The sequence below is a fragment of the Notothenia coriiceps genome, unplaced genomic scaffold (assembly GCF_000735185.1).
Source record: "Notothenia coriiceps isolate Sejong01 unplaced genomic scaffold, NC01 NC01_scaffold00000339, whole genome shotgun sequence".
Taxonomy (NCBI): Eukaryota; Metazoa; Chordata; class Actinopteri; order Perciformes; family Nototheniidae; genus Notothenia; species Notothenia coriiceps.
This window is the reverse complement of record NW_011333040.1, coordinates 16,978,897-17,005,316: the sequence shown is the minus strand read 5'-3', so window position 1 is coordinate 17,005,316 and position 26,420 is coordinate 16,978,897. Positions and strand designations below refer to the sequence as shown.

The window sequence follows — 26,420 nt, the reverse complement described above, 5'->3', positions numbered from 1 at the left end:
TCTGACCTTAAAATGACCAAAAGAGAGCTAATATAGGAACATGTAACACTACACATCTTAAGCTTTGTGTTTTAAGGCAACATAAAGACTACAAGTTGTCTTTGTCTCCTAACAGCACAGGTCACGGCGCACAGGCCGTCTAATAACACGTCCATTTGTTTCGGCAGTCAAACATGCTGTCAATTTACATTCAGCCGTTTGAAAGTAATACCTGCTGATTTTATTGGAACGACTGAAAGCATTACCGTCATCGCAAAGCGGATTAAACAGAAATGACGGTATTTGCCCCCCTGCTCTCTTTCGGGATGCCAAAATGCGCTGACCCTCACGAAGGAGCAACTCCAGGAGAGAAAGTGGAGCTGCAGTTTGCTTTTATAGACGCTAATTGAGGTAGCTTAATTGCTTTATAATGCCATTGTAGTTATTTTACAGTGGTCAGGCTCTGATGTGGTCTCCTTTCATGTTAATGTAGCTTTGCTTTTTCTCAATGACCCTCTACATTTTAGTGTGCCTTGTGGTGCAGTGAGCTATATAATCCTGTTTACGTTTCACTAAACCAACACATTGCTCTCAAAGTGGATTCAAACAGCAGCTTCTCAAAAATAACGTCTCTTTAAGAACATATCAGTGACAATAATAAGCTTTTAAATTATTTAATAACACCATAAAATAAAACAATAATGAAGAAATTAGAGGTTATACTCACCAATAATTAATTGCCATAACAAATTCGACCCAAAGGCTGTTTATTAATTGATCCGGAATCTCTGTGCGTAAAAGTCCGTGCGTCCTGTCGGCTCCGTGGCTCCTCTGCTGCCCGCGCCCCGGAGCGTCGCTGGCCGGACTGCACGAGGCTTTGATTGTAATTTTATGCTTGTAAATGGGTCCCCTCGGATCCCATCACTCGGGCTTTACCACAGGAATCACCGCAGAATGTGTGAAGCCGCATTATCGTGTTATGACACTGTTTCTGGCACCGGGGGCAGATGATCAATGAGTGGACGGGCTGCACGAAAAAAGAAAAAAAAAACTTCAAACAGGCTGTCACCGACCAGCAACACCTTATGAGCATAATCAGGAGATCATGTGGCTCTTTTAGACACACTCTTTTAATAGCTTCACCTGTGATGGGCTGAGAAATAAATGAACAGTATAGTCGATGATCATCATGTGGAAAACAACTAGAAAAATAGACAAAAATCCACTCAAATATTCCGGAAATCCCTCAGCGTCTTACCTTGAAACTTAGTCAATCCACGTACTTTATCCCGTTTTTACAAGACTGCATATGCCATGAACTATATCATAAATATTGTATGCAAATGTTGAGGCAGTTATGCTCTTTTCTTAATTAAAAAAATATTGAATGACTAAATTAAATAAGATTTCTACGCCTTTATATGCCAGTGAAGAATGAAATATAACGAGTGAAAGTTGTAAATCCAAACTATTTTGTTAATTTACATCCACACATTACTCAACGATATCATTACTTCTTTTGGGAAATTACTGGAGAATCTATAAGTTTCCCCTCCACAAATTAAAGCTCATCAATATTTGACCAAACTTTTACAACCTCTGCTCTGCAAACCGTGAAATGTTAATTATAAAGAGACAAAAGTTGAACTAATAACTTCTGTGGAGAGAAGAAAGTTGTAAATATCTTAATGTAAGTGTTAACTGTTTGGTTTTGAGTCGTTTAGTCAGAGTGTGAGTGCACTTAGAAGTTATTAATGAAGTTAGAGATGTGAAAATGTGTGTTTTTACGCGTGCGTGAGAGAGGAGACCGAACGAGGGAGAGAGAGAGTGAGAGAGAGAGAGAGAGAGAGAGAGAGAGAGAGAGAGAGAGAGACGTCTTGGTTATATCTATATAAATATTCTCTATTTCAGTGAATTTACAGCGTGTAGAAAACACAGAGTGTGTGTCTTCTATTCGCAGACGATGTTTTGTTTTGTGCCTCGTCGCAAATGTGGCCTAAAACCGATCAATCAGCCCCGGATCGATCACGAGGGGAGCCAATAGGGGGCTCCCATCCCTGAGCCTCTCTACCATTGGTCATTCCTGGCAGACTGGAGCGACCCATTCAGCGCTGCAGTGGGGGAGAGGGACGGAGGACATATGAACTGTTATTTAGACCTGAAGATGTTTTAATGACTTATTTCAGCATATAGCCTGATCCAAATATTATTACTGCTTTTACACAGATAACATCCCTTTGTTAAAAAGCAATATAAACAGTGATTCCTAATTACTTGAATAAAGTTGTATGTGTTGTCCTTTCTCTCTGAAATGTGGCACTTTACCAAGCAGTTTATGATGTGCATTTCCAATATTTAACATTCTGTACGTTAGGGAGTAAAAAGGCTGTATTGAAGTAAAAACTGAGTCCAAACTGTGTGTTTGGCTCCAGCTTCCACTGTGGATATCATGCAGACATGCTGTTGACAGAAGCTTAACATGACTTTAAATCTGTTTTAATGAACTACTTTCACCTTATGTTTATAAATAGGAATACACACAAAGTTAAATCCAGTCTTATTTTACAAATCCAACCATATTAGCTGTTGAAAACATACCTGACAATATCTCACATCAGAGTTGAAAGCAGGTCGTTAATAAACTGTTTACAAAAAGAAAAGTGGATGCTGCGCGTAAATCCAGATAAACAAGAGTTTTTTCCGGTATATTAAAACATCTCCAGAGTGAGAATTAGAGTCAGTTTCTGAGAAAGAGACATGAAGCCGGAGTCAAAGGTGTGTATTCGCGGTTTATCCCCGTGTTGTTGCAGCTCGCGGTCTCGCTGGGTCCTCCCACCCCCCCTCCTCTCCGCACGACTTGCTGCAGCCCGGTGCGTTGTGTAAGACGCGACCTGTTATGGCCACCACTACTTCCGGGTTTCAGCAGTCTGGTCCAGATCCTCCGCTCCTCCTCAGCTCAACACACACATCCATTGTACACAAACGGGCAGGCGGCTCACGCATACACATGCACTCACACACATGCACACGTATATACGCACACACGCACAGCATCGATCGTGGCTCCTTTAAGAAAAGCCTAAGCCAGAATTATCACCCCACCTCCTCTTGATCTCCTCTAGTTGCGTTTGCACAAGAAAATCAAGCCGGGAGCCGAGAGTGATCACAGAAAACCAGAGGAGAGCAGCTTCATTTTTTAACTGTGATTGTGACCATTAACATTTAGCTGGTGCCGATCCCGTGGAGACGCGCGTCGGACCATCATTCATCCGGTACTTTTGACAAGCCCTCGCGTTTTGACTGACAGGCGGAGTGACAAAAAGCCATGAGAGTCGCCACTTTTGTTTGAGGGGCTATTTTATTTTCCTCCTGGTTTCGGAAAAGGAGCCTGGCTGCCGCTGCCCCGAGGATAGCCGAGGACCTATTCGCCGCGCCTGGGCTAAACTTGCGCAGAAAGCGGGGGCTGGCTCACCGTTCCGTGGAAGAAGAGGCATACGGGATTTTGTTGCTGAAACATCTTCCCATTTATTTGGATTTTCTTTCTTCATTTCGTCTCCACCCTGGCATCAGAGGGGATTTATCTAAACTGAAAGGACGACCAGGGAGTCAGGAGGGTTATGGCGCAACGGGTACGTAGGGCAATCCCCCTAAAAAAAAGTTTCTCTAAGTCTGCTGTGCCTGAATGCGATCCTGCGCTGTAAAACGTGGCTTAATGACACACGGACATACACTCGTAGCGAAAGTTTCTGTCTTCCGTCTGACACATGGTGACACAATTTCCATTTTTGCCGTCTTTTGGCACGGTATTACGCACGGCCGCACTCGTTCGCTGCACAAACCGGCCCGCTGAGGGACATTGGAAGCGTGATCATATCTCACATCGGCTATGTTTTTTAGATTAGTTATGACAGGCCAGTTACTGGAAGCGAAATGGGGGAGGGCATGGAGGCAAAACAAATCTCCACATTTCTCCCCAGACTGTTCCATCATTATTTCATATTGAGTGGAGCATTTTTTAGCAGAACAAAACTCCTTATTTCGCAATCAGTTGAGCTTCGTCATTCAACTTTACACTGCCAAAAAAAGCTAAAACATGCAATATTAGCATCATGTCAGAGGCAGTTTTTTAGTAATGAGCTGATGACAATCGCTTTGATTCATACACTGGGATCTTCACAGGATAGTAAACAGTGTAAAAGCAGAGATGTTAGAGACACTGGACATGTAGCTTCTTAGTTTGACACTGGAGCTGCAGCACACTGGGGTTTGCACCTCTTTGCTCAGCTTTTAAGTGATAATGCTTTTTACTCGGCACTTGTTTGTGACTTCTAGAGAGCACTATCAATAATTCAAGCCTCTTTTTTCATCTGTAAAAGTAGCCAAACTTTCAACAACAAAAAAAGCCCTTATTTAGCCTTTTGAAAACATAAATCAACATGTGTCCTTTTTAACGCATCATCTAAGTGTTTAAAAACTATTAGACCACAATGTGGACGGGAGAGTGTATAATTCAACTTAAAACTTGAATACAAAAAAGTTAGAAAATCCAGTTTAACATCGTCTAAAACACTAAGCGTTTACTTGCGTTTGTTGCATTCTCACAGCGTGCTTAGTGCAAACATGTTGCACAATTATGGGCCTTTAAAATTAGAAAACACTGAAATTAACAAGTTTAAGACATTTGTTGTTGAACACTGACAGAACACAGTAAACCAGACTGGTGGGGTTAAAATAGCACTTATAATGATCATAATAATAATAATAGATAATAACTGATGTATGTAGCTGTAGTTTTACTTTTTTGTTCTCCCAGTGTTTTTGAACGTATTGGATAATTATTATGTATTTGAGCTACAAGGGTCACTGAAAAAGTTTAAAAGAAAAATAGTTTTAATGTTAGAATAAATGCTGTAGTCTTTCAACTGTGAATGTCCTGCTGAAAAACACATGCACATCACTCTTAAAACGTATGTTTTCGTAAACAAGTATAACATTTTAACGACCGAGATAAATGCATTTCTCATGTTTTTCAGTGTCAGTATTCAGAAAGAAAGCAGAAAAAGGGCAGCTCAGTTCAGTTGTGGCCGTAAACCGCTTTGAATTAAGAGAAATGTTAAAACAAGTCAATTTCTTTGGAAATTAATGAAACTATTTCGCCGTGTTGGCAGATTACTTTTTTAACAGAAGAAACACATGACTTAAACTCTCACTTTTGCTTCTTCAAAAATATATTCCTAACTTGTGGTTTTATAGCAAAGTTATATCCAGAGTTTAACACATTATTGTGCATGTTTTCACTGTGGACTGTGTTTGTTGTGTGCAGTACGAAGACTTGCCCCACTACGGGATGGACGGGGTGGGCATCCCGACCACCATGTACGGAGACCCGCACGGAGCCCGCTCCATGCAGGCGGTGCATCTGAACCACGGGCCCCAGCTGCACTCCCACCAGTATCCGCACACCGCCCACACCAACACTATGCCTCCCAGTATGGGCACCTCTGTTAACGACGTTCTCAAGAGAGATAAAGACGCTATATACGGGTAGGTGTCCGCGGGGAAACTCGCTCTGCGGCGGGCAGGCCTGGAGGGGGCAGTCGGGGTGGGCTAGCGGTGTAAAGTCAGTCCCGTAGCAAGAAAAACACCGGCTCCATGCCCGGGAAGCGTTTCAGCAAAACAGTGGAGCCCAAACTGCTGCAGAAAAAACTAACTGCAGCCTTCATGTTCTCCAAACAGTTTGTAATGTTAGGCTTTTAAAGTCAGTCGCTTTAATTACGCATGAACAAATACTAAATGAGTAAATAAAGAAATAATACTTTTCTGATAGTGTATTTCTTACGAATTTGCTGCCATTTAATTCCTTGCAAATTGTATTTTGACTTTTAGGAATAATTATGACACAAAACCACTTTAATTAGAACTTCCAATATTTTCAAAAAAAATGTAGCTTGCTTAATTTCTTATTAAGTTTCATCGTTTATCACGTGGCAACAAAATAATTAACTCCTCTCTTTCAGCCATTTTAATTAATTGTGTGTAATGTTCCAGGCTTCAGCAAATTAAAAATATATCATGTTTAAAGGAAATCCCACATAAGCTTGTCATTTATTAATTTACAGGAGTTAATTAAAAATTCTAAGCATGATGTCTTCACGGTGGCTAAACATGCCAGTAACAGTTTCTTCATATTGTCCCATACTGACATAACTTTCAACACATCACCAGTCTAGACATATTTACTCTGCTGACTTAAACAATAAATACTAAAACACAACTGTGCGTACACACGTAGTTTCAGAGGCTCTCACCAAACACACACACACACTGGGATCCAAACGGTGTGCAAGAAATTGTTTGACTGGCTCTAAAGCTTTTATGCTATTAGGCGCGCCTAGATTTAATCACAGAAGTCTGCCCGCTGTTTGCAGCCTTTCTCCGAGCTCTGCATAATATAATAGCCCGGGCAGCAGCAGTCCCCATGGGCGAGTTGTTGGAGAGTAGCATGGCTGGCTAAACCTAGCCCGGAGTAGTCTTGACCCCGGCGCTGTTCTCTCTGGTGACATTTGCTATTGTGTGTGTTCCCAGGCACCCCCTGTTCCCCTTGCTTGCACTGATTTTTGAGAAATGTGAATTAGCGACGTGCACCCCCAGAGAGCCCGGGGTGGCGGGCGGAGACGTCTGTTCATCGGAATCTTTCAATGAAGACATAGCAGTGTTTGCAAAACAGGTCAGGAAACTTTGACTTTTTTTAAATCTGCATGCTCGGGCTGGTTCAGCTCTCACCTGCATGCATTACGCGTAGAGCTCTTTCTTATGGATCTAAAGTTGATCCTGCATTGAGAGAAAATAAAATAACATTGCCTCGTAAAAAGTTTTTTTAAATGTTTTAATTTCTTACGCTGTGTTTGCTGTGCGTAAAGTATACATTAACACGACACCATGACAATACTTGCATGTCATATTTAATGTACGTTATAAATATATGTATTAATATAACTTATATATTATATAAATATATTATACTAATATATTTTGTAAAAATTTGTTTTTCTTCTAGATTCGGGCAGAAAAGCCTTTATTTTCATCGAATCCAGAATTGGATAATCTGGTAAGATATACATACATATATTTTTTGCATACATGCCAACTAAAATGTGCTTATTCTCTTGGAGTGTCTTGGAGTACACCAGCTGTTGTTTGCCTGTTTATACCGGGCTGTAGGTGTCAGAGAGCCCTGTGGTTCTGAACCGTCAGGATGATGCTCCTCTGTTTGGGCTGTTTGATTCCATGATGGCCCCCGGTGTATCTGCAGATGAAGGGCCGCTGTTAGACAGCTGACACAAACCGTTGAACTGTGCCTGGGAACTTATTCTCTTCATGCTCCTCACTTTGTACAGTTTGATAGTGTGACTGTGATGTGAGAGTAACGTTTTCCTCACGAGTATCTGTGCTAATAGATCTGACTGAGGCTTATTGCAGCGCCAGCCTGTACTGTATGTCTGCTCTCCATATTGCAATAACGTCCAAGTTTAATATCTGTTCCACATAAAATCCATTCATATGAATATTTTTCCTCGTCTGCAGTTACTTGTATTGAGAAAAACGTGCCTGTTTAATATCAAGAGATGTGAGCAACTCATTTTTTATTGTTATTTAAATTTTTCAGATGATTCAAGCCATTCAAGTTTTACGATTTCATCTTCTGGAGCTGGAGAAGGTAATATTCCCTCACCATTTCTCTGTCCAGTGCGCCACATCAGACCTAGGGGCTGTATTTGCAGAAATGTATTTTTGCTAGTCGGTTATAATTAGCGTCAAAATCAATCATGGGGCCATTTCTCTTCCGCGTTTAATCACGATGCAAGCTGTTACAACTGGAACGGATATCTCTGTGCCCAAATCTCCCTGCATGTTTTAATGAAGTTTAATGCTGGCAGAAATTGCATACAAGGTGAAACATATAGGCGAACTCTGCGGGATTTTAGAAATAATTCCTCGTGGAGGGCAATAGGCCCCATGCAGCCATCTGTGGATAGAGGCAGCAGTGGGTGTACAACTCTGATTTGTTTCCCTATCAGATGGAATACAGTAGCATGTGCAAATTAGCTTTAACCTATGGAACATTATAAAAACTGTTAAAGTTTTAAAAGTTGGTTATCATGCCCTTTCTTGGATAATGTGCTTTAAATAGATAGTAAACTGTGCAAATATCAAGTAAATGTTGATCAAGTTAAAGCTGGTTTCTCTATATTTCTCTGCCCAACTGACATGTGTTCTTCTCGGGCGACAGGATGCGCATTGGCAGTGATAATGTAATAAGTCTGCGAAATTAAACAGTTTACCTTAAATGTCAGTCATGCGGGTCATCCTGTTCTAATGGCCACTACCCGGGGCTCCATGATGAATTTAACACGGGTGTTGAGTGCGTTGTAGCCCCTGAGCCCTCTTGTCACTGTCAATTTTCGACGATATCTCTATTTTGAGAGGAGACAAAATCACAGTCCGGATGGAGTGCACTGCCAGGGCACTGGAACTGGACATACTTTAGCCTAAAGGAGTCCAAATGTATCTTATTTCAGTTTTTACAATTTCAAATCAAAGGTGAATCAATTTAAATGTGCAAAATAAATAAATAAAATGTGAGTTTTTGATCATGTTAGCCAAATAATGTATCATAGTGCCAATACGTTGCCAGAGATCAGTCATGCTTCATGTTAAACATATTTAAATATTTTAGATGCAACAACTGTGCTGTGATCTTCGGGTCTGCCAAATTGCCTAAAAACTATTTTGCATGTCAAAGGCTGCCATGTGTGTGTGTGTTTGCACATGTCACTGTTGTGTGATGATGTCCTATTTTTTCGGGTGAGTGTGTGACGCCTCTCCTCTCTATCTCTCTGAAGGTACACGAGCTGTGTGATAATTTCTGTCACCGGTACATCAGCTGCTTGAAAGGCAAGATGCCCATCGACTTGGTCATAGACGACAGAGAGGGCGGCTCCAAATCAGACAGCGAGGAAATCACAAGATCATCAGTGGCCCTTGATCAGGTACATCTCTCTCTCTCTCTCTCTCTCTCTCTCTCTCTCTCTCTCTCTCTCTCTCTCTGTGTGTGTGTGTGTGTGTGTGTGTGTGTGTGTGTGTGTGTGTGTGTGTGTGTGTGTGTGTGTGTTCTCCCTGCTGGCTATTCAGCTATTCTGGGTCACTACTCCGCTGCGCTGTTATTTGCATATGATTAAGGCTGTTTCACATTCCATCCATCGGAATGAATTTTTTTCCTGAATAATGTTATTGGCCCATTAAGACTTGAACCCGGAACCGACCTGGGAAGATTAGCTCGAAAAAGCATCGCCATAAACTTGACCTGTTTCATGTCGATTTTAATTTAGTGCTTCTCCATTTCTCCCTGTACTCTGTTTGTCTTTTTTTGAAGCGAAGCGTTATCAGCTCCTCTGTGTAGATGAGGTATGATGGGCTGCAGTCTGTGGTGGAGGTGCCTTGGTTTCTCCACTGTGGAGTTCACGGTTCATTACGCGTCTTGTCAGTATTTTTCCTTAGACATGAGTGCACATTGCTTATCGAGACCCCTCTTCCTCTTCCTCCTATATTTCGCTCTGAGCGCGCTGATTCAGTTGCAGTAAGAAGGATTTATTTTCCAAAAAAACTAAAGAAGCAGGGGGCATTAAAGGTAGATTAGGGGGTGTTTCCTTTTGTGCCGATATCAGAGATAACCCCAGCCTTCATTATGTGCTCCACTGACTGTTGGTACTCCGGAGACATTGTAGTGTGCGCGCAGGCATGACCCTAATGGCCCGTACACTGCCGTTAAATAATGATAACAGCAACCAATGATTAGAATTATGCAAATCTGGATTTTCGACCATAATAGCTCGAGTCATTTGTGCAGGAGACAGCGGAACATGTTTCAATAAGTTAAACTATCCCAGAGTTTTAAGGAATGGTTTAGGAAAGCAGCCTATGGATACCGATGAGGGAAAAAAATCAAGTGGGCAAATTAAAGGGATTAGTTGGATAGTCCGACATAAAAAGTAATGAAGCGATTAGGCTAAATAATTTAAATCCGCGGACTTCCATATGGTTGAGTGGCTGGTCTGAGTAGAGAGAGGCAGCCACCGGCTTTAATGTTCAGGCTGAATGGCAGGACTGGGAGCGGACTGGGAAGCCCCCCCCCCTCCGCGCGCATGCACTCCAGCCCTTATGTCTGATTATGGAAATGAGAAAGATCACCCGGAAGATTATACTTCATTTAATCCGGGAACAGAATTAAATAACACAGACGCCACTTGTGCATTTAAGTGTCTCTTTGAACGGCTGGTTGTATACTCTCGGGGATTCAGTTGTCAAAAGTTTTTTTTTTTTTTAATAGATAGGTCAGGACATAGAATGAAGTCTTATGGTATATAGATATGGAAATAGACTGTGTTAAATCCCATGGGTTTCTAGGTATATGAAGAAAATGATGTTGTGCTTGAGGCTCTGATGCAGATCTTTAATTGACTGTAAGATGAAGACATGGCCTATTTTAATATAATGATGGTCCCTACATAAAGCAAATTCAGGGCAAAACCACATAAGCCCATGTTTACTCTGATGTGACAGAATAATAGAAATGACCTACAGGCAGAGTTTGCATTGCAACACAGGGAAAACTTTTTGACACATGTGTATTATTGAGGGGTGCTGTAGGATAACATTGAGACTGCCCACAGTGTGTGTAAATGAGCATATCCAAACAGACTGCATGCCTCTCACTGCTGGATCTAATGGCACTGCACTTCAGAACTTATTTGCGGCTGAATATGTATTTTTTCAATTTTGCAGGCTATTTTTGTGTGACATCTTATCTGCAGTTGTTAGGCAGTGACATCCTTAACGAATTTGCGTTGTCTGTGCATTATCTCTTTCCATATGTATTTTTAATATATGCCCTCGGGCATAAAGTTGAAGTGGACTGGAAAAAATAGCTGAGAATTTGCACAAAAGAACAATGTTAACAAGACGGAGAAAGCAGGCTCATTTATTCATAAACCAATTTATTCCAGTGAGGCGACCAGAGGAGGAAAAAAAATGTCAGAGGAAGAAATACTTTGAATTTATTAAACTCAACAATCCAACAACGCTGACTTTCTTGCTGAATTATGCACCCTTGCTTCATAACAGTAATTTTCAGAATAGTCTTTACATGTCTTTACATTGCTTTGTTAGCCTGCCTATACAGGCGAGTGGAGGGACGCCGAGCGCCCCTTTCAAAAGAAAGCAGAGCATAGCTTAGAGGTGAACAAGTCAGAGAGGCTCTGCGCTGGCTTGTGAATGCAGCCCAGCCAGTTTGGGCTCACCCTCCTGTGTTTGTGTGTGCCTTTCTGAGAAGGTGTGTGTGTGTATGTGTGTGCAAAAGTGTATGAGCTGTGTGCATGCATCTGTCTGCAAGTGTATGCATATGTGTATCTGTGTGTGTTTGTGTTTTCACTGCTGTGTGCATGTGTGTGTTCAGACTGGCCTGATAAATGCAGCACCCCCCTCAGGTGCTATGTGAGTGGAGTGACTGGTTAGCACCAGTTGGACGTTCTTAACCCTTTCCCTGCCGCTCCCTGGAGAGATTCCCACCACGTTTGCCTCATTTCTTCACATGAGCAGCACATTTCCAGTTGCCCCATTAGAGATATACATCCTGCTTTGAGTTCAGATGTATATAAACATGAAAGATACAATAAAATCCCAGACTGATTTAGCAGAGGCCTTTAATGTGGAAAGGCTTGTGCACTGACTATGGCTGCAGTTCTTGTTGTTGTGGAAATGTGGCAGCAGTTGCTCTGCTCCCTATTTGTGCGGCTCGCATGCTCACCTCAACCTGAAGAAGCGGGGAGGTATTTCCACGCCGCAGACCGTCATTTGCACATTTGCCTTTAATTGCGCAGAGAGCACAGGGAGGGGCGCAGCAATTTGCTAATGAAGTCGGAGGGCCGGGCTCCGCTGTAGAGCAGAACAGTACTAATAGTGCTGAGGACTCACTCCAAGTCTCAAGAGCTCCTCTACTTGATTGAGCCATGCAGGCTGAAGTGGTGCTGGAAATAATTGAAATTTCCCTTAAAAAATATTGTCCGCCTGCCTTTTGGTGAATGTCAGAGAGTCTTAAACGATTCTGAATGCCCTGCAGTTGATCTGTTGAGTCAATTTAGTGAAGAGGTATTCCTATAACAAGAGGAAATGTGTGACCTTTCAGAGTCAGATTTGTTTCTGTTTAAATCATGTAAAAAGAATGTGAAATAGTCTTCAATCTGAAATCTATACATTTGGGATCCGTTTCTGTTTTTCTTATGGCCCGCTCAATCTTTCCTAAACAAACCATGCTTGTGTGAGCTTAGTGTTGTGGTCACTGTGTAAGAATTTGCTCTTGATAGTGCTATCGCGGTATCTTTTCCCAACAATTGGCACTGTTATGCCATACAAGTGCTGGTTTCCAGGTCAGTGGGACCCAGCAGTGTTGGTTTAGGTAACTCTGGCGGTCAAAGAGTGACCCCTGGCCCCCTCCCCTCCTAACTCAATGGAAACCCTGACCGCTGGGGTCAGCCACTATTTTCCTAATCAGTACACCGCTATCGCTAATCTATCCGCTTCTCGTTGAAGTATGGATCAAGTTACACCCGACTTAACAGGCACACACACTCGCCCTCTTTTTTTCAGTCCCCCGCTCTCCTACAGTGGCACGCTGCTGGTCGCAATACAAACTTTTGAATCATCGCGGTGATTGTTGGTAATGGCAGCTTTTGTAGTTGAATAGAGGAGAGGTTTGACCCCCACTCGCCCCCTCCCTCTTCTACACCCCCTTCTCCCTCCCCTCCCCTGAACTCCCCTTTTTTTTCCATTGGGGGAGTGAATGCAGGGCGGCTGTTAAGGATTCAACAAGTGATACAAAGAGGCGACCACGTGACTTGTGTGTTTCTTAGCCTCTTCATTATTGTGCTGGAATAGCAAGTAGGGAGATTCTGATTAAGCAAATCAAGGCCAGAGTGACTTCAAAGAACACAAGTGTCTTATATACTTTCATACATTTTCAGATAAGAACTTTCTTTGTACTTAGTTCTGGATTTTTCTTATTATTAGTTGTTTTTAAGTCATGCACTTTTGCTTGGGTTTAACAGAGCTGCACTGTGTTATAGCTTTTCTCTTTTGATGGGGACCAAATCCCAATTGCAAATAAAGTTCTTGGCTAGTGTCTCGTGTTACTTATGATGGGCGGCCATGTCTGTCCCCGAGGCCTGCTGTGGTTTCTTTGGCTAAGTAAACAATAACCTGGCTTAACACATGTGTACTTAGCTAATGGAAAGTTCCTCTCCCCCTTAACCCCCTGCGAGCCTCTGACAATGGCCACCGTCACAAACAGCCCGTCTCCAAGGGATCCACGGAGAACATCCCAGCGCAGCGGCGGAAAGTCAAGCTAGGCTAACGAAGTAAACCGCAGCAAAACATGTCATTAAGAAATCACGCCCGCCTTTTCATTCACGACCAAATAAAATGGGAAAAATGCTTTGTTTGGGGTGAGATAGCGGCGAGGGGAGGGCACTCGAGTTAATGTTTTTGTTTGGATTTCAGCTCACAGAGAGTAAACAAGGAGTCTGCAGCGAGAAGTGAAGTGGAAGAGGCCACAGAAAAAAAGAAAATCAGTTTGTCAGTTTCCGCGAGTGTCATCTAAATGGACTTTGAAAGCTCTGGTAATTATCTCAAACATGTAATTATCTTTGGTTGTCTCTATGAGGTTAACCCAGCAGTTTTAAAAAGCCGACTGAAGAGTACCTGACGGCTATTCAGTGTAGCATACTTACTCAAGAGACCAAATCCAGTTCTCTCCCTCACCCCCTACAGCAATTATAAGGTTATTTCTTCTTTCTTTGTCTATTGTGAAGAGTTAGGGAGGAAGGGGATTGCAGAACAGAATGGGAGGGAGGAGGGTCTTTTCTCTCCCACTCCCCTTTTTTTTTTGCATACCATTATCAGCCCCTCTTTTCATTTTGGAAGCACTAATATTGCAGCGAGGGGAGGAGAGGGGTGGAGGTAGTTGGGCCGGTTATCAGAGTGGCAGATCCTGCTTTATCTAGTCTCAGTGCACAGCAGAGTAAACAAGAGTTCACAATAGCTGGCCTTTCAGCCCCTTCACTAACAGCTTCCCCAGCAGCATTCAGCTGAGTGGGAGAATGTGTCCGCGGTTATTGCAGGCCATCGCGCCGCTGCAACACATGGCATTCTGCAGAACTCAACTGGAGGAAGCAGTGCTGTTGCAAAGGTCAAAAACGGTGTTAAAGAAAACAACCGCAGAGAACACATGCACCAAAGCATTCTGGGGGATGGAGTAGCCCAACTGTCATCTTTGATTCAGATGTACCACCCCTGAAGAGTGTATGTGTGTGGGGTTATTTGGATATCTGTGTCTGTGCCGTTAAGTATGCACATATGATTATTCCTGCACGCTCGCTGGCACAGAGTGAAAAGTAAATATCCATATCATCACAAAAGATATTTCAGAGTCAGGAAAGGCAGGGCGTGAGGGGGGGAGGCACAACAACCTTAACCATTTCCTTTATTATTGCAAATGAATTGGCAAGGCAACATATCTTGCATGAGTGCTTGTATGATATGGGGCCTGGCACAGCGAGAAAGGGAAGCCCCCCTCGCATCTTAGATGCGGCACAATGAGAATGCATTGGATTGGAATGCCTCGCCGATCATAGCGGAATCAGAATTTCCAGCAAGGAAAATCTTTTCATGGCGAATTAGGGTGGTGGAAGGAAGAGAAATGCTAATGAAAAAAAAGGTATGCATGGCTCACAAACAGGGTTCCCTCGGCTTGGCGCGGCAGATTTAAGAAGTTTAGCTAAAGCTAGGCAGAATAGAATGTGGGAAATTGAATTTACCAAACAATTAAGCACTGAATTAATCTACATCCCGCACAGGAGAGACGGAGAAAGAGTTAAAGAGAGGGCGGGGGGAGACTGGGGGGAGACCATGGCGGCTCATTAAGGGGACATAGAATAAATCAAGTGTGTAGCTATGTGTGCAGAGGGACAGCTCACTCCTTCTCTGTTTCCTCCAGCTCTCTGTTTATACATCTATTCATCCTGTGGATTACCATATCCCGTGTTTTAAAGGTGGACCTCTGCATTGTGAGCTGTAGTCTCATTGGTAGTTGGCACAGGGTGTGTTTGTTTTTTCTGTCTCTGTGTGTCTTGTGGTCAAGGTGTGTGCTTTGTTAAACAGAGAATGTGAGTATGGCAGTTCTGTGTTTGCAAAAGGTAGATAAAAGGTATCTGTTTGTGTGCGTGTGTCTAACTGACTGTATGGGTGCTGTGCGACCAGTGTGTGCTGGTATGTGTGTGTTGTGTGATCTCAACCGTGTGTGTATTAATTGAGTGTTAGATCAGTGCCGGGCCTGTTCCATCCAAGGGCGGCCTGTGATTATAAATAAACTCCCCGTCCCCGCGGAGATGCCACCAGTCCCGGCCTCAGCCCCGCCCCCTTTCCCATGGGGCCTCAGCGGCCACCTCCCAGCAGGCAAAGCACTCTTTTGTTCAATTACAGCTAATGCAGTAGTTTGTCATTTCCCCTCTTCCATTTTGTAATTATATTTTCAAGTGCAATTTGTGACAGAATTAAAACAAAAAGAAAATGAGAAAACACCCTTTTTGCGTGCTGAGGCTCTTGTTTTTTTTGCCGTTTGACATCCCCTGGGTGCAGTGCTATTCTTTTTTCACAGAGCTCGGAATGAACAAGTTTTGCTCATTTTTAAAAAGCTGCACTTTTGGAGGAGCTGGCAGAAGCCAGCGTTAACTGTTTGCGTGCTGAGCATGTGGTCTGGATTACCTCACGTCTGATGTTTCTGGAGTTGCTCGGTCATGCACGGGTGTTTCATTTTTCAGCGTTCTACGGTCAGAAAAAAAGAATTTGTAAGAAGTGGGAAAAAAAGCGCCTCTTGGTATCTTATCCCCCTTTAAAATCAACGTTTATCCTCCCAATCACAATCCCCATTCTTTCTGCGGGACTTTCCTTTTTTATTGCAAAGCCTCAAAGCCTAATTTGAAAAACAACGATTATATCGTCCATGTAAGCACAGGATTATAATTTCATAGCCCAGGAAAACATCAAACGGGCTCTAATAGACCCCAAATGTGTTGAATTTGCTGACTTGTATATTCTTTTCTGTTATTCTATTCCTTTTACATTTTTTCTTTAAAACAAACCCTGTCATGAATTAATGTCTACTCATTTTTTCATAATTCTCAACTCGGCTCTGAACCTCCTCACACAGTCTTGTTGTATCCCAATTGAAACCAGTTGTTCCCCAATGGGTTTCTCTCTTCTCCCTCCACTCTTCCTCCATCTGGGTTTCTATCACTCATTTCGTCACGTAGCCCTAAGAGCATGATGCAAACACCACATTGCCCCTTGATATCTGCTTCATTTGATTTGGCAGAGCAAAGATAGACTCACACAGGCATCAGAGTAGGCTCGACTAAGTGTGTGTGGGGTGTTTTGTTTGTTGGGTGTTTGCTTGTGATAGCTATTGCTGCGTGTGATAAGACATTAGATTCCATTTTCTTCTATTTTGAAGTCTCTTTTCTCTCCTGTCCTCGGCGGTAATGTTGCTTTCAGAGGCACTGAGAGATAAGAGGTAACATCTGGTTAGGTTTCAATAATATGCAGCAGCCTCGTATGGGGCAGAGTGTGTGTATATGTGAATGTAAATGTGTGTGTGTGAGGGTACTAAATATGTTAGTATTATTAATGTGTGTTTGTATTTGATGTCTTCTCACCTGAGTGTTTGTATCCTTACTCCCCTGTTCTCCGGTGTGCAGCTGACAACTGTCCTTTACCCTTACACACACACACACACACACACACACACACACACACACACACACACACACACACACACACACACACACACACACACACACACACACACACACACACACCTTACTATATATAACCCAGGTCTCTTGTGTCTCTTTTGTCTGGTCAGCTGCTTGTGTTCATCTCTGATGTTTCTTGAAGTCGTAGAGAAAGGAATGAATTTCCACTCTGCGGTAAAACCTCTTTCGTTTAAATAAAGTTTGAAGTCGGCCTCAGTTTGGTCGGTCGTGCGGTATTTGTTTGAGAGAAGTTGTGGGAAAACTTCATCTTATTTGGTTATGTTTCTGTCTTGGCTCTGTCTCCCAGATGAAATTTAAATCTGCATTAGTGGGATTGGTCATTTTGTTTCATTTTGGACAAAACACATGATTTATTCTTGTGTAGCAATACTTTGAGTTATTTACCTCTCTCTCTCCAAGTCTCTCTGGTCTGTTCTGCTCGAATGACATCACTCCCTGGCGCTCGCTGCGGCCTATCTTAAGTTGTAGCTGTTTTGTATTTTCATCTGCTAGTGGTTTGAGCCAAATGGAGGCAGCCGTGGATTGCATGCCTCAGAAAGCTGGGAACTAATACAACATGTTCGCTCGCTATTCGTCCGCTCTTCATGCAGCCCCCATAATCCTCATTCCATAAGATTGTTGCGGGGGTCTCACACACTGCGTGACTGGGCTGAGAGTTGGCAAATTATACATTTAGTTTGGAGTGTGAGTTTTTTGTGTAAATGTTCCTTTCACATCACGTACAGTATGACAGAAGCTTTCCAAACATGGTTATAAAATATGCCTGCGTTTAAAATCACGATAACACATAAAACGATGTCAAGAAGTTGAATTTGACTGATCTCTCTCTCCTCTTTCTTTACGACAGACGTCCTGGAACAGAGATCACGATGACACGGCGTCCACACGCTCTGGAGGAACGCCGGGACCGTCCAGCGGAGGACACACTTCACACAGCGGGGACAACAGCAGCGAACAGGGTAAGAGACTGACTTTCTTTCTTAATGAAATGGACCAGAAGGAAAGCACAGGGGCACCGTTTGCATGTTAACCAAGACATGTAAAAAGAACGTTATTATGAGTTCAGATGAGGATTGACGGGCTCATTCAGGGTATTTGAAGTTGGGTTACGTTGGTGCAACAGTTGCTCGTAGCTCACATGGAGGTCAGAGGTCATGGTCAGCTATATTAGAGCACTTCTGGACCAGGTAGGCGTTCACTGTCTCAGGGACACGTCGGCAGAGCAGACATGAGAGTGGCTTCTGTCTGACTGGTGCCCCTTTGGCAATTGTTTGTTTAATGCTACGGTTATTTAGCATTCAATCTGCTTTACATCTGAGCATATTGTGTTGTGTTTGTATGCTTCTGCTTTTTTTATATCCCAGACCACACAGTTTATATGGGCTCTTTTATGACTTAGGTTGCAGATCTCGTTATTTGCTGCTGTCATAAAAGAGTGATGGGGATTTTACTGTTTTATTATTTCTGGAAGGATTTAATTCACCTTTTTGAAGAATTTAAACTTAATAGATTTACTTTATTGACGCTAATAATAGCTTTGAATGTTGCAACTGTTACTACAGGCTGCTTGAATATGTTTACACACCTGAATTTAGACTAAAAGAGATGTGCAAAATGTGAAATGTGCAAAGAATATGTTTATACTTAATATATAGGGTCAAACACATGTGTCCTCTCTTGGACCTAATGACTCTGCTCAGGCCAAATGTGTATGCATTCTAAGAGAGAGAGAGAGAGAGAGAGAGAGAGAGAGAGAGAGAGAGAGAGAGAGAGAGATGTATATATTTGTTTTTTTGGTTTCATGGTTCTGCCACGAGCTCACAAGACAGTTTTGGGTAAGACATGGGGATGAGAGAGAGAGAGAGAGAGAGAGAGAGAGAGAGTTGGCCGTGGTGTGGTGGCGCTGCAAACAAACTGTAGGCAAAAAGCAACTTCATATATTATTGAAGGCGATGTTAAGGCGAGCGGTTTGCAGGGTTGCCAGTGCCAGGAGGCAGAGCCTGGGTGGGAGCACAGAGCCGCCATGCTTCCCCTCCGATGAGCAGCCATTTATATAGTCAACGCACACTCTCTGTCTCTCTTTGTCTCTCTGTCTGTCTCATCCTCTCTCTCTTTCCGTGTCTTTCACATTCTCTCCGTCTTTTCTCACTCGTCGTCATTAATGCTCGACAGAGGAGCTGAGGGACGGAGGTGAGAGACTAACATAAAAGATAGACGGATGACGTAGAAGAGGAGAATAGACTGGGGCGAAATTACAGTGAAACGGACAAAGACAAAGCAATATTTGTGTGTGTGAGTGTGTGCACGCCTCTTCTTCTGATGACTAATGGTCTGGGGCAGCCAGGCAGGATCTGATTGGTCGCTCTAATGAGCGTGCTCTGTGCCGAGTTTGGGCTCCTGCTTCTGTGACCTTTGCCCTCTATTGACCAAACTGACACTTCATTTTTCACATCTTTCCAATTATAGGCCCACTCCTTATGTTGGCCCACCTCCTCTCACTCTCTCTCTCTGCCTCTCATCATCTCTCTCTCTCTCTACCTCCACATATCCCCCCGCTATTGTAGGTTTTTGTTTGTTGTTGAAGTTCATTAGAGGGTAAAATGTGGGCTAGTGTGTGTATACATGTGCAAGTTTGTGTGTGTGGATGCAATGAATGAGGTGCTTTTGAGTTGTCTGAGTGTTACAGGAGAGTTTGGAGCAATGCACATAGAGGTATCTGAGGGACACATTGGCTAGGTTAGCTCAATTTAGGACAATAAAAAGTAGAAAAACAACCTATAATCTGCTTTTAAAAGCCATATTTGTATCATATTTATTACCTTCAGTGTCCAGTGTCAAATAAATACAGATATTAGGTGGAATTATAATATCTAAAACACAGAATATTATTAACTATTATCAGCAATTATTACGCACTACTTACATACTATGGGGCAAAAAACTAAATCAGATGGGTGTTATGTTAGAAGCCTGTGACCTAAGACTCTGTAGCTATGTTCGTATGACAAATAAAGAACCTTGAACCTTGAACCTTGTTCAGGTGTCCACATACTTTTGACCATGTAGTGTATATTTCCAAATGTAGACTTTTAAATCAAAGTAGAGCATTAAACAGCTTTCCTATGTTTCTCTCTGAGGCCTGCAAAAACATGTATGTGTGTAATTGCTTTGTATCTGTAGTGTTTATACACACACACACACACACACACACACACACACACACACACACACACACACACACACACACACACACACACACACACACACACACACACGCACACACACACCATGTATTCATCACTTCAGGGGACATTACATTGACTTACATGCATTTCCTGGAGACTTATCCTAACCTTAACTAACACATGCCTTACCAAACCTAACCCTAAACCTAACCAAGTCTTCACCCTAAAATTAATGATTCCCCTTATGGGGACCTCCATTTTGTCCCCATAAGGGAGGCGAGTCCCCACACGTGACTGTTTAAACAGATCTAGGTCCCCACAAGTATAGTAATGCTAGGCCACACACACACACACACACACACACACACACACACACACACACACACACACACACACACACACACACACACACACACACACACACGGTGACAACAGTAAATACCGGGGGACATGTTGGACTGCGTTCAGGTTTATGGGTTAAGAGCTATCACTGCCACGTCACGTCGGCTCTGGCGTGTCAGTCACTTGGTAATCCCGGTAAGCTGGTTATTTATCTGTTTGGCACTTTGCTCGCTCTCCCCCCGACAGTTTCACCCCACGTTCTCTCCCCCCCCGCCCCTCTTTTTTCTCGCCCTTTCATCTTTAGCATCCTCCCTCTCTTCTCCAGTTTTCCCTTGTCTCCCACCTACTCCTGTGTCTCCCTCTTTCATTTTGATATCTGTCGGCTTCTCTCCCCTCGCGTGTGAATACCCGTGCTTCTCTCTCTCTCTCCTCCTCTTTTTTTGCCATGCCTCCCACTCTCTGTAAAACACTACCTTTTGTTTATCTCTCTTCCTTCCCTTTCTCTCACCTCTCTTTGTTCCTTTCCTTCACTCCTTCTCAATCTTCCATTTTTCACATCTCTGTTCCTTTTGGTGAATATCATCTTTCCTCTTTGATCTGTTTCCTTCTGGCTTTGTGTTGTTCTGCTTCCTTCTATGTTGTTATCTTCCACTACTCATCTTACTTCTCCTCTACCTTTCTGAGTTCCTTCCTTCCTTCCTTGCTTCTCTATTCTATATTCTCCTCTTTCCCTTGTTTCATTCTTGTGTTTGCCCCAACCTTTGTCTTTACATTTCTTCTACCTTTTACAGATTGCTTTCTCACTGACCTTTCCCTTCCTCCCTCTCTCTTCCACTTTCTTCATTTCCTTCCCCTCTTGCCTGGAGAGCTGCACCGCTAATGGCCATCTTTCTCTCCTTCCCTTGTTCTCTCCTTCAACCCTTTTCTTAGACTATCAAGCCACTCTCCTTCCACACCTCATCCCTTACTCAATCTTCTCTAATTCCTTCCCTGTTTGTCTCCCCCTCCTCCCTCCCTCCCCCTCCTCCTCCTATCCTTCCTTCTCCCCCCTCCAGCAGAGCGAAACAGCTCAGAGGAAGGATGCTGGATGGTCGAAGGCCTTTAACTAGTGAACTCCAGTCTCCTCTCTCAGCCTTTTTTTTTTTCCGAGGCTATTCCTGAGCACATGCTCTGCTCTGCCCTCGTCTCTGCACGGTTCACTGCGCACTAGTTTACAAACCCCATCTCTACCCGGAAACGTAGCATGCTCACTCTCAAATGCAAGAGCTGCAGGAATAGTGAGTGTAGCGGCCAAAATCATATAGAAATAAAACAGATAATTAACTTTAAATAATACAGCCGCTGAGGCACTAGTTAGCAGATCTTACGCAGGGCAATGATCCAGGTCCAGACAAGATTCTCCGTTGTGCATTTTATTATGATCCAATATCATTGATAATGAACAGGTTTCCTATGGTTGGTTCCTTTAAGCCTTTCCTATGGTTTGTTCCTTAAGCCTTTCCTATGGTTTGTTCCTTAAGCCTTTCCTATGGCTTTCCTTCCTTGTGGTTGGAAAACCCTGTGGCTCGAATCACCCTGGTATAAAAACGTTTGCCTACTAGTGCTCTGGCTCCCACCACCCACCTGTCTCCAATATATACAATTACACCAGGTGCTCTAATCACCCAGTGCCCAAAACATGCCTTCAAAATAAAAGCATAGCAACTACTTTAACTAAGAATAGATATAAATAAATGATAATAATAATAAACACTATAAACAGCAAGTGTTGTTTCACTCAAATGCAGGAGAAGCTGTTTATTTCATGCAACCGAATCAATGTTATGATTATGTGGGTTTTAAAAAGGAGATATTTATTGATAGCTCGTGGGACTTGTATTGATCGGCAGGTGTTTAGCTGTGATCTGTGTCAAAGCAAGAATGTCAGCAATTAAAAAGAAGATGCTTTTTATTAGTTGCTTGTGGTGACGATGCTTAAATGCTGAGTTTGTGCTTGTGGGTGTTTTTTGCTTTGACCACAATGCCAGTGGTATTTTCTAGCGCTGAATTCCACAGAAGAAAATGGAGGGGGGGGATCACATTTGCTTCACACATGTCATTAAAATCAGTCCTGGGTGTCTCCTCTCTCCCGAAAAGAGCAGACGAAGAAGAAAGCCTCTTATTTTTCTCCTCCTTTTCTCTGGGAGGTCTTTGTAAACATCTAGCCAGCTCCGGCAGGGAGAGTCGGAGAGCGGCCCTGTAGTTAATTAGTCCCACTCTATTAGCCCAGCTGTTTGTTTGGCTTGTTCCTACCAACAGGGCCCTTTGTTTAATACCCAGAAGCCCTCTGGAGAAGCCCTCATTGTAGCTGTTGTTGCCTTGGATCATGCTTCTCTGTGAAGAGTAATGCTCCAAGGGAAGAGGAAAAGCCAACAGATCATATATGTCTTGCGATGGAGGAGGAGGAGGAGGGGGGGTCCCTCACGGACACAAGCGGGCCCTCTCTTTTTCTCCCAGTTTATAAGTACTCTTCTTTGCCTGTGTGAATTTGTAAGGACACCCCTTGGCTTCTCCGAGGGCTTGGCGTGCGAGGGAAACAGAATAACATTCAGGCGCTGAATCGGGCAGCTGCAGCGATGTGGAGCTGAGGAGGCTTCGCTGTGTTTTTGAAAGCTACAGGGTTTCCCTCTCCGCTTGTCAGAAACATCCAGGGAGCGAGGCGTTGACTGGCGATATTAGATATGTATCGCCAATTACCCGGACCGTTTGTGAAGAGAACAGTGAGCCGCGCCAAGGCAAACAGCTCCCTGTAAGGCAATGTGTTAGTGTCTGCATACACTTCTCCTGTCTGAGTAGTGGCCTGAGATTTCTGGTTGTTTTGTCTGATATCTAGTTCGGAGAGTTAGTTTTTTTTTTTCATTATTATTGGCTGGTGTAGTTGGAGGAATGCTCAACATAAAATGTATGTGAATATTTGCCATTTTATGGTCATAAACCGTGTATATGTCGAAATAAAATATATGGAAATCCTATTTTAATGTAGTTTATTTCTTCTGCACATTGAAATCATGCTCCAGTCTGGACAATGACATTTGTTATACTTGATGATAATAGTGATTTCAAATTTGAGATATGAATGAACCCTGAAAGCAAGTCTATCAAGAATATAATCGAAAAGGAAATATCTGAGATTCCCTAGTGACCAAAGAAACACACACTTTTTCTCCTTCTTTGTGTTGTGGCCCCAAAAACACATGTGGAAAATCAGTTCTCCTGTTTTGACGTGTATCTAAATACCGTGTCCTAATGCAGCTTCACCCCATTCAATCTGAATCTCTATATATAACTTCTTCCATTGGCTGTGAACCCCATCGATCAGAATATTCCTGATGTTGTCACCCACCGTCCGACCTCTGTGCCCCGCGACAAGGTCAGGCCAACGCAGAGGAGCTGCTGCTCTCTGTCTGCTCATTGGTCAGTCTCCAGGGCCGGGGCGAGGAAACGGGGACATGGACAGGGGTGCCAGGCAATCAGCAGCCAGATCCAGCTCGTCCAATCACTCGGCTTCACGTGGCCCCCTCAAAGTGACCGATTAATTGGTCCGATGTCCAGTAGACTGGAAGAGAGAACTGTGTGTGTGTTTTCCCCTCGCTGGAAAGCTTTTATCTCCCAGTGGCCCTTAGATGCTGTTGAAAATATCCTGTTAAAAGTAATATGAGTGTGAATTAGATGCATTGGCACACATACAATAACCTCTTAATGGTTTTAGAAACATACTTAAACAGAGCAGTAGGTGAACTTCCAGCTAATTGAGATGATCATAACATATTTGGATTTAAGTAACAAGCATTCATTTGTGCACATTTTAAAACTCTAAGTGTTTATTATTTTGTCCAAAATTAAAAATAATAAAAAGGGGAGATATAGAACATACGAGAAACATTACTTAATAGTTATGTCTGGTTGTCTAGATGTCGTCTAGACGTTACTGAGGGAGATCGTTGGTCCGGTAATTGTCTTACTGGTGTCCAGCTTTCCTGGTAATCTGTTTAAATGTGAGGCTATGTGGGTAGATAAAAGGTATGTGGTTCCCCTGATTAGTCTGAAGTCTGTATAACTGGAGGTGTGTGTGTAAGTACAGTAGCTGGCAGAGACAAACAAGATCTCTCTTTGATTTCCTCAGAGCGTGAACACAGGGGAGAGAGGAAGACAAAAGTGAAAGACAGAAAGAAAGAAAATGAGAGCAAGATGAGTAGAGGGTTTCAATGGAAACATTTTGATGCTGACTGGAGCAGTGTGTAGGTGTGAATGACTGAGGAGAAGAGAGCGAGACAGAGCGGTTATCCCCGATGAGTGTGTTAAGTGCTGCTGAGTGTTGTCTGGGAGTCTGTTGAGGTGCTGCTAGCAAACAGCAATATCTTCTCTGAGAGATGAGAGAGCTGTGACCGGGCCACCTGAAACTCACTACATGTCCCATAGCGGGATAAGTGTGTGTAAGCATGTGTTCAAAACGGTTTCATGTCTGCTGGGCTCCAAAAGCCTAACTTTCAGTTCACATGCTGTTTATTAAAATCAATATTTGAAAGGCATAAAGGGTAATGTGTCTCAGAACAACTTGAGATAACATCCCTCCACAACTCCACTTTGCCGGTAGGAATGTTTACTCAGCCTCGACTGGATTTACTGCATCTCAAACATTATTATCTGCAGTTACCTGGGAAAATAAATGTTTGTGCCTTCCAATCACACCCCCCCCCCCCCCCCCCCCCCCCCCCCCTCTATCAGATTCACTGAGATCTTTACAGCCATCGCCGCTGCTGACGCGTTAACCGACATGTAAAGACTCGCATAGGGAAAATGATAGCCCTCAATGTGTTTTTATTGCCTCGTAGGCAGTAAGCAAACTCGGAGCGGCCTGAGTTTGCCCCTCTCGGAAAAAGAGGAAATTGTATCAGGTTCCCACAGCAAGGGGCCAGTTTGCTTTAAGGATTAGGACCGGTGTCACCCGGCCGCTGGGGTCATTGGATAAAAGAATCAGAAACACAAGTCAACAAAGTGACTTCCTCCAGCCTCGCGGACCACCTCCTCTCCGCTGCCTCCGTTCCCCACATGAGAGGATCATCTGCTAAGTCAATCAGGATCCCTAACTTGTGTTTTATTGGCTTGTGTGAACGTCTCATCTGTGAGAAGATAATGGTTATAAAACTGTTTGACAAGGTGGCAGAGGCTATTTGTCTGTTTGCCTTTGGATTTATGTGCTGCTAGTGTACACATCATCATGTGAGCCTCATATTTGCACATATTTCCTCTCATAGTCTCCTTCTCCCTTCTCTCTATGGCTTTTGCTCTTTCTGTCTCTCTGTTACACTAAATCTCTCCTGCACTCTCTCTCTCTCGTCTGTTGGTTACATGTGGGCATGTTTGCATGACCAAAGAAATGCAAAGTCTACCCTAGACCATTACAATATGCCTTGTGTGCACAATTTACATGAAATACATATTCATTCATGACATGCATGCACACAAAATAGCTTTCCTGCAGCCTTGAATCTGTGCGCTCGCTCAGGATGTGTTGTGTTCAGAAAGTCTGCCAAATGAAACCATTGGCATCATTTTACGTCTCTTATTTTTTTTACAAAGCTGCCTGTGTTGCATTTGATCTTCCTTGTTTTAGTCATAAATGCACCTGGAACGCACCCTGTAGTTTGCTGCTGCTCCAAGAACAGCCGCTTATTTAACTTTTTTTAACATTTGCTTCAGTGAGGGAGAGCAAGCGGGAGGGACATGTATCTTTAGCTCCCATGTTATAATTGTGGCACGCTAATGATGTAGACACATTCTCGCTGTCTGTTTACAGGAAGCGCTCTTCTCTCATTTGCAACTGGCGTGAATGCCAAATGCCTATATCTAATTACTGATGTTTGCTAAAAGATACTATTTACACACACTTGTTGCCTTGTAGAGGTCTCCTGTGTGTTGGGGTGGAGAGATT

At 43.1% G+C, this 26,420-nt stretch overlaps 1 protein-coding gene across 1 annotated transcript; it reads left to right on the top strand.

The window, feature by feature from the left end:
• Positions 1 to 2,907: 2,907 nt before the first annotated feature.
• LOC104951697 (homeobox protein Meis1-like) lies at positions 2,908 to 21,554 on the top strand. The gene is made up of 8 exons (XM_010778429.1): positions 2,908 to 3,608; positions 5,303 to 5,523; positions 6,565 to 6,706; positions 7,037 to 7,087; positions 7,646 to 7,696; positions 8,883 to 9,029; positions 17,770 to 17,881; positions 21,505 to 21,554. The coding sequence occupies exons 1-8, from the start codon at positions 3,597 to 3,599 to the stop codon at positions 21,552 to 21,554; spliced, it is 786 nt and encodes a 261-aa protein (XP_010776731.1). The 5' UTR covers positions 2,908 to 3,596.
• The last annotated feature ends 4,866 nt before the right edge of the window (positions 21,555 to 26,420 follow it).